The following is a 12,285-nucleotide window of genomic DNA, read 5'->3' as shown; positions in this document are numbered from 1 at the left end:
ACTTTTTAAGAAAATGATTTTTTTTAAAAAAACGCCCAATAGATTTATGAAATAATTTAAAAAAATTGTAATTTCAATATACCTTTCTATTCTCGTAAAAAATATTATTAGACACTATAAAACTTTCAAGTTAATTTTTTTTATTTTGGTAAATTTTTGTCGGCATTTTAAGCTTTATAAAAATATCTTTATTTAAAAAAAAAAAAATTACGCATAATAAAATTTATAAATATATAATAAAAAAATTACATTTTTATATTATTATATTATATTATGTTATTAAAAATGTTTATATTTATAAACTTAAATTCGAACCTCCAAAAAGGTGACCATTCGTTATTATATTTTGGTCAGAATTTAGAGGTAGGCAATGAATAGAACATTTCGATAAACACTTGAAATAGGAATTTTGTAGGAAATGGATCTATCTAAAATGGTTCAAGATAAGGATATGGCCATAATTTGAGGTTGATATTTTAAATAATAATAAAAAAAATTATTAGGAGTCTAAAAAAAAATAACAAAAATTTTTATTTTTTGAAAAAAGTCTTTTAAAAGTAAATTTTCACACCTCAAAAAAATGTATAATAATATGTAATAAAATAGTTTTAAAATTTTATTTCTCATAAAGAAACGAAATTACGGCTAAATATAATAAAATATATACTTATTATTTATAATATAATATTTTGCGGTATTTTTTTTTGTTTTGTGACTTTTATACAAAAAAAAATTCTTCTTCATTTTTCAAAGTTTTTTTTAAATAAATGACAAAAATTTATATAGCCTTCTAGATGTTGTCTTTAATCTTGTGCAGTAAACGTTACTTCAAAAAAATAAACGCCTTACTTTTTTTTAGTTACCTTGAAAAAAGGCAACATGTCCCTTCTTATTTTTTAAAAAGGTAACAAACGGCCTTCCCTTTTTTTAAAAAAACAACTACGTTACTTTACAGCACTATCTTAATCCATGTGATTTGAGAATTCACTTAATTGTAACGAAAGAATGCATTACCGCAAAAAGTATTTTACCCTAAGAAAATGTTAAGAATGTCCGCCAATATGTTTGTCCAAAATTTTTCGAATAGAATATTTTACTATCTGTAATATCGAATTCTTACAATAAATTCCATATGATAAGAGGAGACCGGGGGTAGTTAGGGTAATTATGGATAAAGTCAGCAAGAACCCAATAATAACCGTTGTATCTGAATTTAGAAAATACCATGAGATATACCTCGATCCTTTACCTATTTAATTATATACTGACTATTTATCCTAATAGATTTTAGTAAAACAAGCCACAAACCCGAGGCTTGCATTAGCATCGCTTGGAAAAGTCTAATCTGGTTTATTAATATTAAGTGTACTAAGATAAGATAAATTTAATTCCTATATTTTGATGCACAATGCTTTATTGATATATAATATTACAAATTTATAAAAATATTCAGATATAAATGAAAAATTATGTTAATGTGTGAATTATTTAAATTTCAAAATCATTTTTAGTTAATATTTAATATACAAACCCAATATAATGGATACAAAAATATTTTCATTTTGACCTGAAATAATTGATAATGCATATTTACTGATTTCATTCACTATACCAAATGTATTTAGCATTAAAAATCCTATTTTTTTTTAACCGATGCACAATTAAACGATTTCGATTGTATTAAAAACACTACAGGTCTAGTGGATTTTTTTTTAGATCGACATCTTAACTTAAATAGACCAATTATTAAAAATAAATTCTAAATAAAGTGAGCAAGACATTCCCAGCTAAATTTTCAAAAAAAATCTGTAATATACATTAACTACATTATATCAAACATTTAATTTTTCAAAAAATTAATTAACAAAAAAATAATAATAATTCCTTAACGACTAGCGAAATTTAATATACATACTCGAAAATATGTATTTAAAGGTTACGCATATTCACGGAAATTCATTTTCGATTATATATACATTTGCGCAAATTCATACCCTTTGTGATCTTTCGTGTGTTTATCTTTTCTACAAAATTATCTTCGAAGAAATCTTCGCATCTTCCATAAAAAAAAGGCTTCGCTGAATTGTCATATAAACAGATTCTCTTTTACCTTACTCTCTTTTTTCTCACACGGTTTTCCATTGTTCAAGGAAAAGAGTAAGTTAGGAAAATAGTTTTAGATGAGAGAGAGAGAAATGAATCTATTTGTCTTTTATATGTTTATGAATAATTTTCTGACACACATATGCCCCACATAAAAAAAAATTAAAGACGCTATCATAAACAAAAAAAATTATAATGGTTTTTTTAAGAGTGTAAGCAAGCATAAGTGTAAAAGTTTACTACATACCTTTTCCTAGTATTTTTTATAATTTTTTAACACCCATTCTTCTTAAATTACTAGGATTTTGATCTTCGCTAAACTTGATCTTCGCATTTATCTTGAGATATTTTTGAGGCAAATGCTAAATGAATTAAATTGCAACTCTGATCAAAGTTCCTGATTCAAGCGTTTTTCAGAGCACAATAATTGTGTAATTTTTTTTATGCAATATGATACGCTTACATTTATATATAAAGGAAAATTATATTAAGAAGTTAAACTATCTTTTAAAAAAACCTTCTATATTATAATATTATATTCATATTTTTTTTATCATAGATTAAAGATCGAGAGAGATCAGAAGCTTCCGGAATAAATATTTCGAAAGCTTCATAACTATATGTTTTTTTATCAGATCATTTTAAATTATGCTTATCTTAGTAATTATTAATTTTATGATGTTAAAAAATAAAAATGAATTTAATGAACACGCCACAATGATCACGGACTTTAACTATAACTAAAGTTTTTTTTATTATATATTCATAGCTATTTTCTATGGCAGATAAAATAATTTGTTATAATATTGATGACAGAATTCAATCCAAGTCAGTCCTACCTGCTGTTAAGCAGCCCAATTTGGGTCGATTTAAAAAAAATGGCCAAATAAGGATTTTTGCCAAAATAATATTATGTAAGCCTTGAGATTTCTTTAATAGATGGCCAAATTTTCTACCATCTATGAGCGAAATCTCCAGGTTTGCGTAACATATTTTTAGCTGAACTTTTGAATAATCATTTTTATAAATCAAGTCGGGCGGTTTAACAACACTAGTCCTAACGAATCGAATATGGACCCTGACGAATCGAATATGGACCCTGGATTTAAAGAAATTACTTTGGATTGGATGGGAATCGGACCTTGACAAAATCTTCTTTTTTTTTTGTTTTATAGATGGTTAGATTGTTTTAATATATTATTTTCAAAAATAACATATTTATTTATCCTTCACCTTTATCGATTTTTTCCGCTTTCTTTCAAATATCGCACTTTCTCGGATCTATTTCTAAAATAAAATTTCGGGTATTAATTGTAGTTGGATCTTTAGGGGGGAAATTTTTTTTCACGGATTAGTGTCGTAAGTTTCAATGCAGGGCTCTACATGTATGTTTGTTGACTAAGGGGATACCTTCCTAATTTACCTCCATAAAATTTTAATGATGCAAATTGCATCGTACACGCTCCCTGTGTTAGAGGGCCATGGTTATTTCATATAAACTATCTATCATTTCTTTCTAGCCACCATATGTTCAAAAGTTACTGTTTCATTATTTTCTATATTTAATTTTTAAAAGAAATTAGGATTGATTAAACATATAATTAGCTTATCTTAAGATTCATAAGTATTCTCGAAATAGCGTTGGGGGGGGGGTTCGCATTTACTGTGTAGATTTTTTTCATCCATATTATAAAATTTATTCTGTTTATTCTCGTTTTAACTAGCCATTGACATTTAGAATTATTGGTATAGAGATCTGCAAATCACAGGCTGACCCGTACCGGATCTATTTTTGAAAAATAATTTTGGTTCGGGCTGGGTCGGGCTTAATATTTTAAAAAATTTCTGGCCTCAAATTTTTAAATAGGATATCATTACATTTTGTCAAATAAATTGATATAAAATTCTTGGAGGAAAAAGGCGCTAAATATTTTTTATTTGTATAATATTTTTTTTACAATAAAAAAATATTATATTTTTTCTATATTTAAATAAATTCGGGCTAGGGCCGGATTGACAAATAATAGACAAATAAAAAAAATCGTTCGGGATCAGGCTGGGCAGGACAAATTTTTTTAATAAAAATTCGGGCTAGGCCGGGCTTGAAAAATTAGGTCCGATGCAGATAACTAATTGGTATACGTATACAAACTTATAAAAAAATTGAAAGTGTAATAAATCCAAATTACTAACCAGTTTAAAAAATCACATGATGGATTATTTACACATTCATTCGCTTCTCATTACTACGATTTCTTTCGAAACTATTTAAAATAGAACCATTTTTTTAGAATAACCAAATAACCCCAGTTGTATGGATCGATAAAAAAATCTTAATGGGATATATAGCGGAATTTATTTTTAAAAAATTAATGTCTGGCTTGAAAATATGTATACATTTGCATGCCTCTGATATCTTGTAATTTAATGTATATTTCTCTACTTGACCAATATTATAGTTAAATATTAAATGGTTTCGCCGATTTAATTAGCTTATTATACGTATGTCATTAATTCCATAGTTTTTTAGTGGAAATATTAAATTATTTATGCAAGAATCGGTTCACATTATCCAACCAGTTTACAATACAATGCAAATCATTATAATTTTATATTATTATTTGGCTATATACCTTCCCGTTTTGGTGATTATCATTTCCGTGCCCAGAGTGTGAAATTTTTTCCATAAATCCTCCGATTCCAGTTTGCATTTTACTGCCTTCATAAGCGGAGAAGTAGAATCTAGAAGTTCTTGAGTAACTTTGAAGGCCGGAGACAACAAGGGCGATTTAACGTCTCTCCCTTTATCTGCGATACTTTCGTAATTATTGCTCGGAATCTCGTATTCCTTGAGATCATGCGATGATATTTCATTATTTTGGTCGCAGCTTTTCCTATAATTTCCAAGACAATCTTCGCATCGGCATTTAACTCGACTACAATCTTTTTCAATCGTCCGTACATTACTCGTAATGTTACCAAGATCGCTATAATTTTCGGGTTTTATGCTTGTTTTAGATTTATCCCTAAATTCGGGGGAAATATCATTTTTGTTGTATGTCAATATTTTTATTGGGTCTGATTTTTCGTCGGAAAGTGATTTTTCATAGCACCCAAAAGGCGAGACTTTTAAGCTGCGGTTATCTATAAATAACGAATGAGATGTTATTGGATTTTAAAAACTTATAAAACAAAAAGAAATACTAAATTTTGATTAATGATTACCATTTTTCCCTAAAGAGACTCTCAATCCCGGTCGGAGCTGAGCGTAAACATGTAAAAATGAGGCTGGGCCTAAATATTATTTTCCTAACCAGAGTTGAGTCAATTTAAAAAAAATTAGATAATTTAAATTGTATCTTAATCAGTTGCAAAAGCATTATAATATTTTTAAATTTTAAATTACAGCCACAAAATAATGAAATTTTAAAAATTCCGGTTAAATAGATATTGAAAATCTGTGCTGTGATTAAAACTAAACATAACCGGTCAGCCCCGAGCCTAGCCCAAAATTTTTAATTTAAAAAATATAAATTACACGCTTTTTAATGAAAATAATGAAGTAAAAATCATTAACTACTTTATCCTTATCACAGAAAAATTTTAATTATCATTTTATTTGAGAAAACAAAACAAAACAAAACAAAAGAAAATAAAGTATAATTTTATAAGTTATTTTTTATAATTTTCAAGTTTGGGCTGGGCTTCAGCCCGATTCGCAGAGCTCCATACACAACAGATCTTTAATATTAGACCTTTTTAATATGAGTAAATTTTTATCGATTCAAATAAGAATTATATAATTATTTATATTTTTTTATAATTTAAGCGAAAATATTTGGTCTTTTTAGCTGGTGTCATATTAGATAAGTTGTATTTTATATAGTATATTGTATTATATATATACACAAGCAATACAAAATAAACCACAAAATTTATTAGTTTAGTTCATGATATTTTAAAAAATTGTATAAAGTATCCGAAGATTAATGGGATATAATGATTAGATTCATTATTTGTTGGCTTATGAAAGCTGTTTATTAATATTTCGTTTCAACACAATGTATAAAAACATTATTAGGATATAACCTCTAAAACTTTTAAATTAATTTTCTTTTTTAATTTTATTTTATATACTATTTCTATTTTATCCTATCCTTAAAAATATAATAAAGGATCCGTATTTAGACTTATAACAAGTTTCATATGGTATCATTCTAGCCTCTGTGCATTCCATATAATAACTAAGATAATGACTGCCCTGGGCACCCTTAAAATTTTTATCCTACCCCTCATACGCTTGTTGTAAGGCTCGAACTCTGTAGATTAATCTAGTAGATTAAACTGAAAAATATTTTAATTAGGTAGATAATTAAATATATTTTAAAGCTTATTCAAGAATAATAATTTTTTAATTTTGTTATAAAAATAAAATTGTCTGATATTTTATAAGAACGAAACAATGATTGGATATAGAGAAAAAAAAATACAAAAAAAATACATAAATGTTTTCAACAGAACCAATTAACATCTGTTAGGTATTTTATTTTTGAAATTTATTTTTTACAAATACTTTTTTATTTATATTTTTTTGATAATTTAATTTCAAAAATTCAATTTCAATATGAATTGAGATTTTTTTTTAAACCGTAAATATTAATTACAAATTTATATATAAGAATTTAAATGTGACAGATCTTTAGTTTTCCTAAAAAAAGAGCTGGCTTAGAATACTTACATTTAATTTGCACGCCAAAAAAAGTTGATTTATTTAGCGCAAGCAAATGATAGGAGATGGCGGCGTCACTGTAGTGCTGTTAAATTATCTAATTTTGGTGAACTCGAATAAAATTTAGTATAGCTTATAGCCTAAAAAAATTGGGGGGGGGGGGGTAATTTTGATTTGGATAGGGGGTATGATTTGGTATTACCATTGGCTTAGGGAAGGGGGTAGAAATCCCTATTTACAATATCCTTCCAATAACAGGTAACAACTCAAAAACGCAGTCTCTTTAATAGAATTTTTTCTCTATTAATTTCTTTTATAATTATATATACTAATAATGAAGTTTATATTAAATTAAGACAGTTAAAATAAGGTAAAGCTCTGCAAAGTATATATCTTTTAGATCTGACACGATCAAAAAAAAATTTGACCAACCTAGCCAATCCTAATTTTCTCTAAGACTTTTCAAAAAATATGATATTTCACCGAAAGCGGAAACAAGTTAAGCGCTGGAGAAAAATTAAAAGAAAATTGTAATATATTCTTGAAAAAAAAAGAATTTAAAAAAGAAACAAAATTTTTTGAAATTTTGGTGAGGTCCAAGTCCGGTCCGTAATTAAATTTTAAATTAAGGTCCAAATCCGACCGCTCCGAATTCGGATTGAAATTGACCAGCGTAAGACTTTAGATCTAGGATAGACTTATTAATAATAATAAGTTTAGTTTATTAATAAAAGAGTTTGGAGCCAAAGGTTTTCGCTTCTGAATATGTTTTTATTTTTTATAAGAGTGGTTTTAGTAGTAAAGAGATCGGGGCTGTTGAATTGATGGGACATGTCAGACCATTTGATCCCAATTTTTAATTTAAGAAACTAGAATATTAAAATTTTGCCATTGGTGAGGTTTTTATTAGTGTGCATCTGTGTATGAAAAATATTTTATAATATACTTAACTTAAAAATTTAATATAACTTTTGATGTAAAATTTTCGAAAATTATTGTAAGACAAGATTTTAATATTATAATTTAAACATTGTTAATATTCTGCAATTTAATTTTTATCCAAATTTGATATAATTTGTGAAAGATTTGCAAACGTATATGGTGTCTAGATAAGGTCTTAATCATTATTAGTATAGCTAGTGCTAATAGGGCATGCTAAGCCAGAGTACATTAAACCAGGAATGCATCATTATAAAATATAATTTTAAATTATTTTTCTGAATACTTTAATTTTATCTAAGAAAAATACATAGGACAGATTATTTTATTGATCCAAAATGCAGGAATTAAAACTGGACCTGACCAGAAGGGTCAACCCAGTATCAACCGTTACTATTCGCTGTATCTACTAAATCTAATCTGAACCTAAAAAATTTATTGTCTAAATTTGAACCGAATCTCTAAAAAATCTGTGAATCAGTTTGATAACCTTATTTGAAATAGATTTTTTTATTGAGGGGTCTTGAAGGGCCGCCGAATTTATTTCGCCTTGGGCCGCTAAAAGTTAAAGCTCTAAAAATATAATAATATTTTCAATTAGTTTATAAAATAAATATATATAAACTTAAAAATAAAATCTCAACAATTAAAATATTATATATCTGATTGATCTCGTAAAGCACATTATAATTTAAAACTAGGCTCCTATCTGAACAGAGAAGGAAAATAACCATAATTTTATCCCCATCTGTCAGTGACTTTAAAGAAATTCTCATTTGTTGGTTTTCATTTCTAAATCGCGGTGGCCATTTAAGCATTGGATGAAAGAGAGATAACAAATCATCTATATATAAATTCCTTTTTATTTAAATATTACATATGAAAGAACAAAATAATGACATTATTGGCTTCTATCATTTAAGGCTGCTAAAGCTTATAATTTGTTTTGATCTAAGGGTTCTCAAAGGCATATTAGACTCTTTAAATTTAGGTATGCTGTCTTAACTCTTTCCAATGACGCTACTGTTATGAAAGGATCTATCCTAAAAAAAATTCCAATTTCATTTTTTTTATAAACAAATATAAAAAAAATTAAATAATATAAACATAAAAGTTCAAAATAGAAATATATATATAGGTAAATAATTACGAAAATGATCATCAAAATAAATTTTAGTTATAGACTAATATATTTATTTTTTATTATTAATTATCCTAAAAAAGTCACTGAGCTCATAAAATAGAAATATATATTTTATTTAAATTTTGTTTTCTGATGCCTTCTTAATTATACCATTTACTATAAATAATATAATTTATTTAAATTTTTGTTTAAATGCTTGTAAATGATTCGAATAATATAACATTAATAATAATATGATAGTAAACCTTGATGGATTGATCACTCATGGTCCGTAAAGTTTCATGGTCAAGATAGTGAAATAATTAATATATAAATCAATTGTAGCGAGGAGGGCGAAAAGACTTAAAGAGACTAAAAATAAGAAACTGATCACCATAAATAAATGGCCACCTTTAGAGGTTCCACTGTATCTATATGGCTAATAAAATGCAAATTTTTTTTGACGGCAATTTTTTATGTTTATAAATGTTTTAAAAATTTTTTATTTTATTTTTTGCATTTTCGTTAAATTGATGATCACAAATATAATATAACAGTTTAAAAAAATGATATTGAACGTCTTTTTTATTAGCTGATGAAATGTCATTTATTATTTATAAAATATTGTAGAAAACGAGACTTTATATATAAAATATATATTATTATATCATTTTACCTGGTAAAAAATAATTTCATACTTATAAAATATCATTCAAAAATTTGTGAAGAATGGGAGACTGAGGCTACGCAAACAATTTTTTTAACCTTATCTATAAAACTCTTCCGTATCTTTTTATATCAGGAGGGAAACCTGAGATAAGTAATTACTAGGATAACTGTCCCCCCTCTAACTTCTTATCTATTCGATTATTTTGTCTGATAGTTTATCCAATAATATATAATTATCCAATCTATACTAGAGATCCAAGACCGAGCCCATACCCGGCCTGATTCGGGCCGAGCTGGGCCAATGGCCCGGTTGGGCTTATTTAAATATTATATCATTATACATTTAATAAAATAAATTGATATATTTTAAAATTCTTGCAAGAAACAAGTCTCTAATATATTTTTATTTGTATTTTTTTTACAAGCAAAAAATACATAAAATTTATCCTTACAAAAAAAAATCTTAATTTAAATAAATGATTATATAAATGACCATTTAATGATGAATAGTATAATAACTCGGCAAGGCCTGAAATTTATTAAAAAAAGTGTTCTGCCCGGCAGATCCCAAACAATATTTTTATTTATTTACAAAAAGCTGGACCCGAAATAAAAAATAAAAAATTATTTGCCCAACCCCCCCCCCCCCCGACCCAGCCTGTATTTATTTAAATATAATTTAATAAAAAAGTATTAGCGTCTTGTTTCTTGCAATATTTTAAAATATATCAACTTATTTGACAAAATGTAATGATATAATATTTAAAAATTTAAGCCCGATCCGGCTCGCCTGAAATTTTTTTAAAAAATATTAGACCCAAGCCAGTCCAAACTAAGATTATTTTTTAAAATAGACCCGGCCCGGCCAGATCTCTAATATATTTAATAACAAAAATCATTAATTTATAGTCATGAACTGATGAGTATAGATTTGGTTCAAATAAAAATAAATTCAGATTTCATATCGATAAGTCTAAGAGGCAACACAGGTATATGGCCAAAAATATACTTTCAATCTGATATTATTGTTAAATTCGATTTGAGCCGATTTTTATACGACGAACTCAATATTTTAGCCAGAAAAACATTACGCAAGCCTGAAGATTTTAGCTCATAGATAGAACAAAGGTTTAAGCATCCATTCGCATAAATGACGAGGCTTATGCAATAATTTTCTGTCTAAAATATTGAGCCTGACGTTTTTAAAAATTGGCTGAAATCGAGCCACCACTAACTCTGATATAGATTTTAGGTTATTGTTTGACCTAATCATACATAATTAAATTTATTTGATTAAAAGCAGCCTTTAAATCTTTTAACTATCACCAGCCAACATGGCCACTTATCCCCGATTTTCTTATCTATACATCCATAAATACCACTACAGATATATACCTTTTAAAAAATGTTATTCTGCCTAACAAGCCGCAACAATGGGGTTAGTCAAACCATCTTTTGGAGCTTCCTATACCATTCAATTTACTGATAGTGGACAGAAATGACATTTTTGTTTCTTAAGATTGATATTTATAGAATAATCTTAATATTATACTATTTAGTATTTTAAGTATTATACAATAAAATTTACCCATTATATAGAATTTTAACCCCTTTTCAAGCATATAGTGTCATTTTTTAATATTAGTGGACGTGAAAACACCATGTATTTGAAAAAAAAACTATGTCGGCACGACGTGACTAAAAATGTTTTATATAAAAATAAAAAATATAATTTTGATAATTTTTATAAACATTTAGGGCATATAAAATACGATTCTTTGCATTTTGATATCTCATGAAATTTGATACAAATAATCCACAAAATATATCAAAATCAAATATAAATTAAATATATTTTAAAATGATGCATTGGTAGTGGTTAAAGTAACCTGGTTTGGCATACTCAAGTGGCATTAGCTTTACTAATTATGATTAAAATAATATCTAGAACACCATAAATAAAATTATCTTAAATTATAAAAGAGGATAATTTTGTCATAAAAATTGTAAATCAATGTTTTATCTTATATAAAATCATGAAAGTTAATTATTTCAATGTAATTCTAATTAATAGATGCACATTATACTAAAATCTATATTGGGGTAAAATTTAAATATTAAAAAATGAGATCAAATAGTTTGGCACATTCCAAAATCAAAACATTTTAAAGATTTCTCTAAATATTTTTAAAACCCACACACCTAAACTGTGACGGAATGCATTTTAGCGAAAAATTCACAAAACATTTTGTGTTTTATTTCAAAATTTTTATCGATTTTTTCTAAAAATCATAAGGCGAAAAAACATCTGACTAAATTTGAGTTATTTAGCTCAAATGATTAAAAAGTTATTGGTATTTGCTTTATTGCGTCCCGGTCTCTCATACCAATGAGCCAGGGTAAAATCAAAACCATATAGAGTAGAATGGCAAATATCAATTAAGTATAAAATAGATTATATTTTGTCTTTATCGTAAAAATCAAAACAAAAAATACATCAAAAATTATTTTTATTCTATGTAATAAAGACATATACATATATTTACATGTGGAAATAAGAAGCATTTATAACACACAGAGTTGTTAAAGTATCGAAATTATGTATCGAACTGCAACTGATATCTTTTTGTGTATCGAACGGTATTGGCAATACTTTTGAAATTAGTATGTATCTTAGACTAAATGAATCGGAAAAAATTGATACATTTCGAAACTTTTTACC

At 26.4% G+C, this 12,285-nt stretch overlaps 1 protein-coding gene across 3 annotated transcripts in view; it reads right to left on the bottom strand.

Annotated features, from left to right (window-relative positions):
* The window catches only part of LOC135925309 (T-box-containing protein 2-like), a 35,174-nt gene that overhangs the window by 11,206 nt on the left and 11,683 nt on the right, over window positions 1-12,285 (bottom strand). For all 3 annotated transcript variants that reach the window (XM_065460569.1, XM_065460568.1, XM_065460567.1), the window contains exon 2: window positions 4,737-5,247. In XM_065460569.1, the coding sequence (XP_065316641.1) occupies window positions 4,737-5,247 (511 nt within the window). The remainder of the gene's footprint in view (window positions 1-4,736; window positions 5,248-12,285) is intronic.

Source organism: Gordionus sp. m RMFG-2023, chromosome 2 (assembly GCF_954871325.1).
Source record: "Gordionus sp. m RMFG-2023 chromosome 2, tfGorSpeb1-WG-v2, whole genome shotgun sequence".
NCBI lineage: Eukaryota > Metazoa > Nematomorpha > Gordioida > Chordodea > Parachordodidae > Gordionus > Gordionus sp. m RMFG-2023.
Note: the sequence above shows the minus strand (reverse complement) of the source record. Positions and strands in the feature narration are given on the sequence as shown.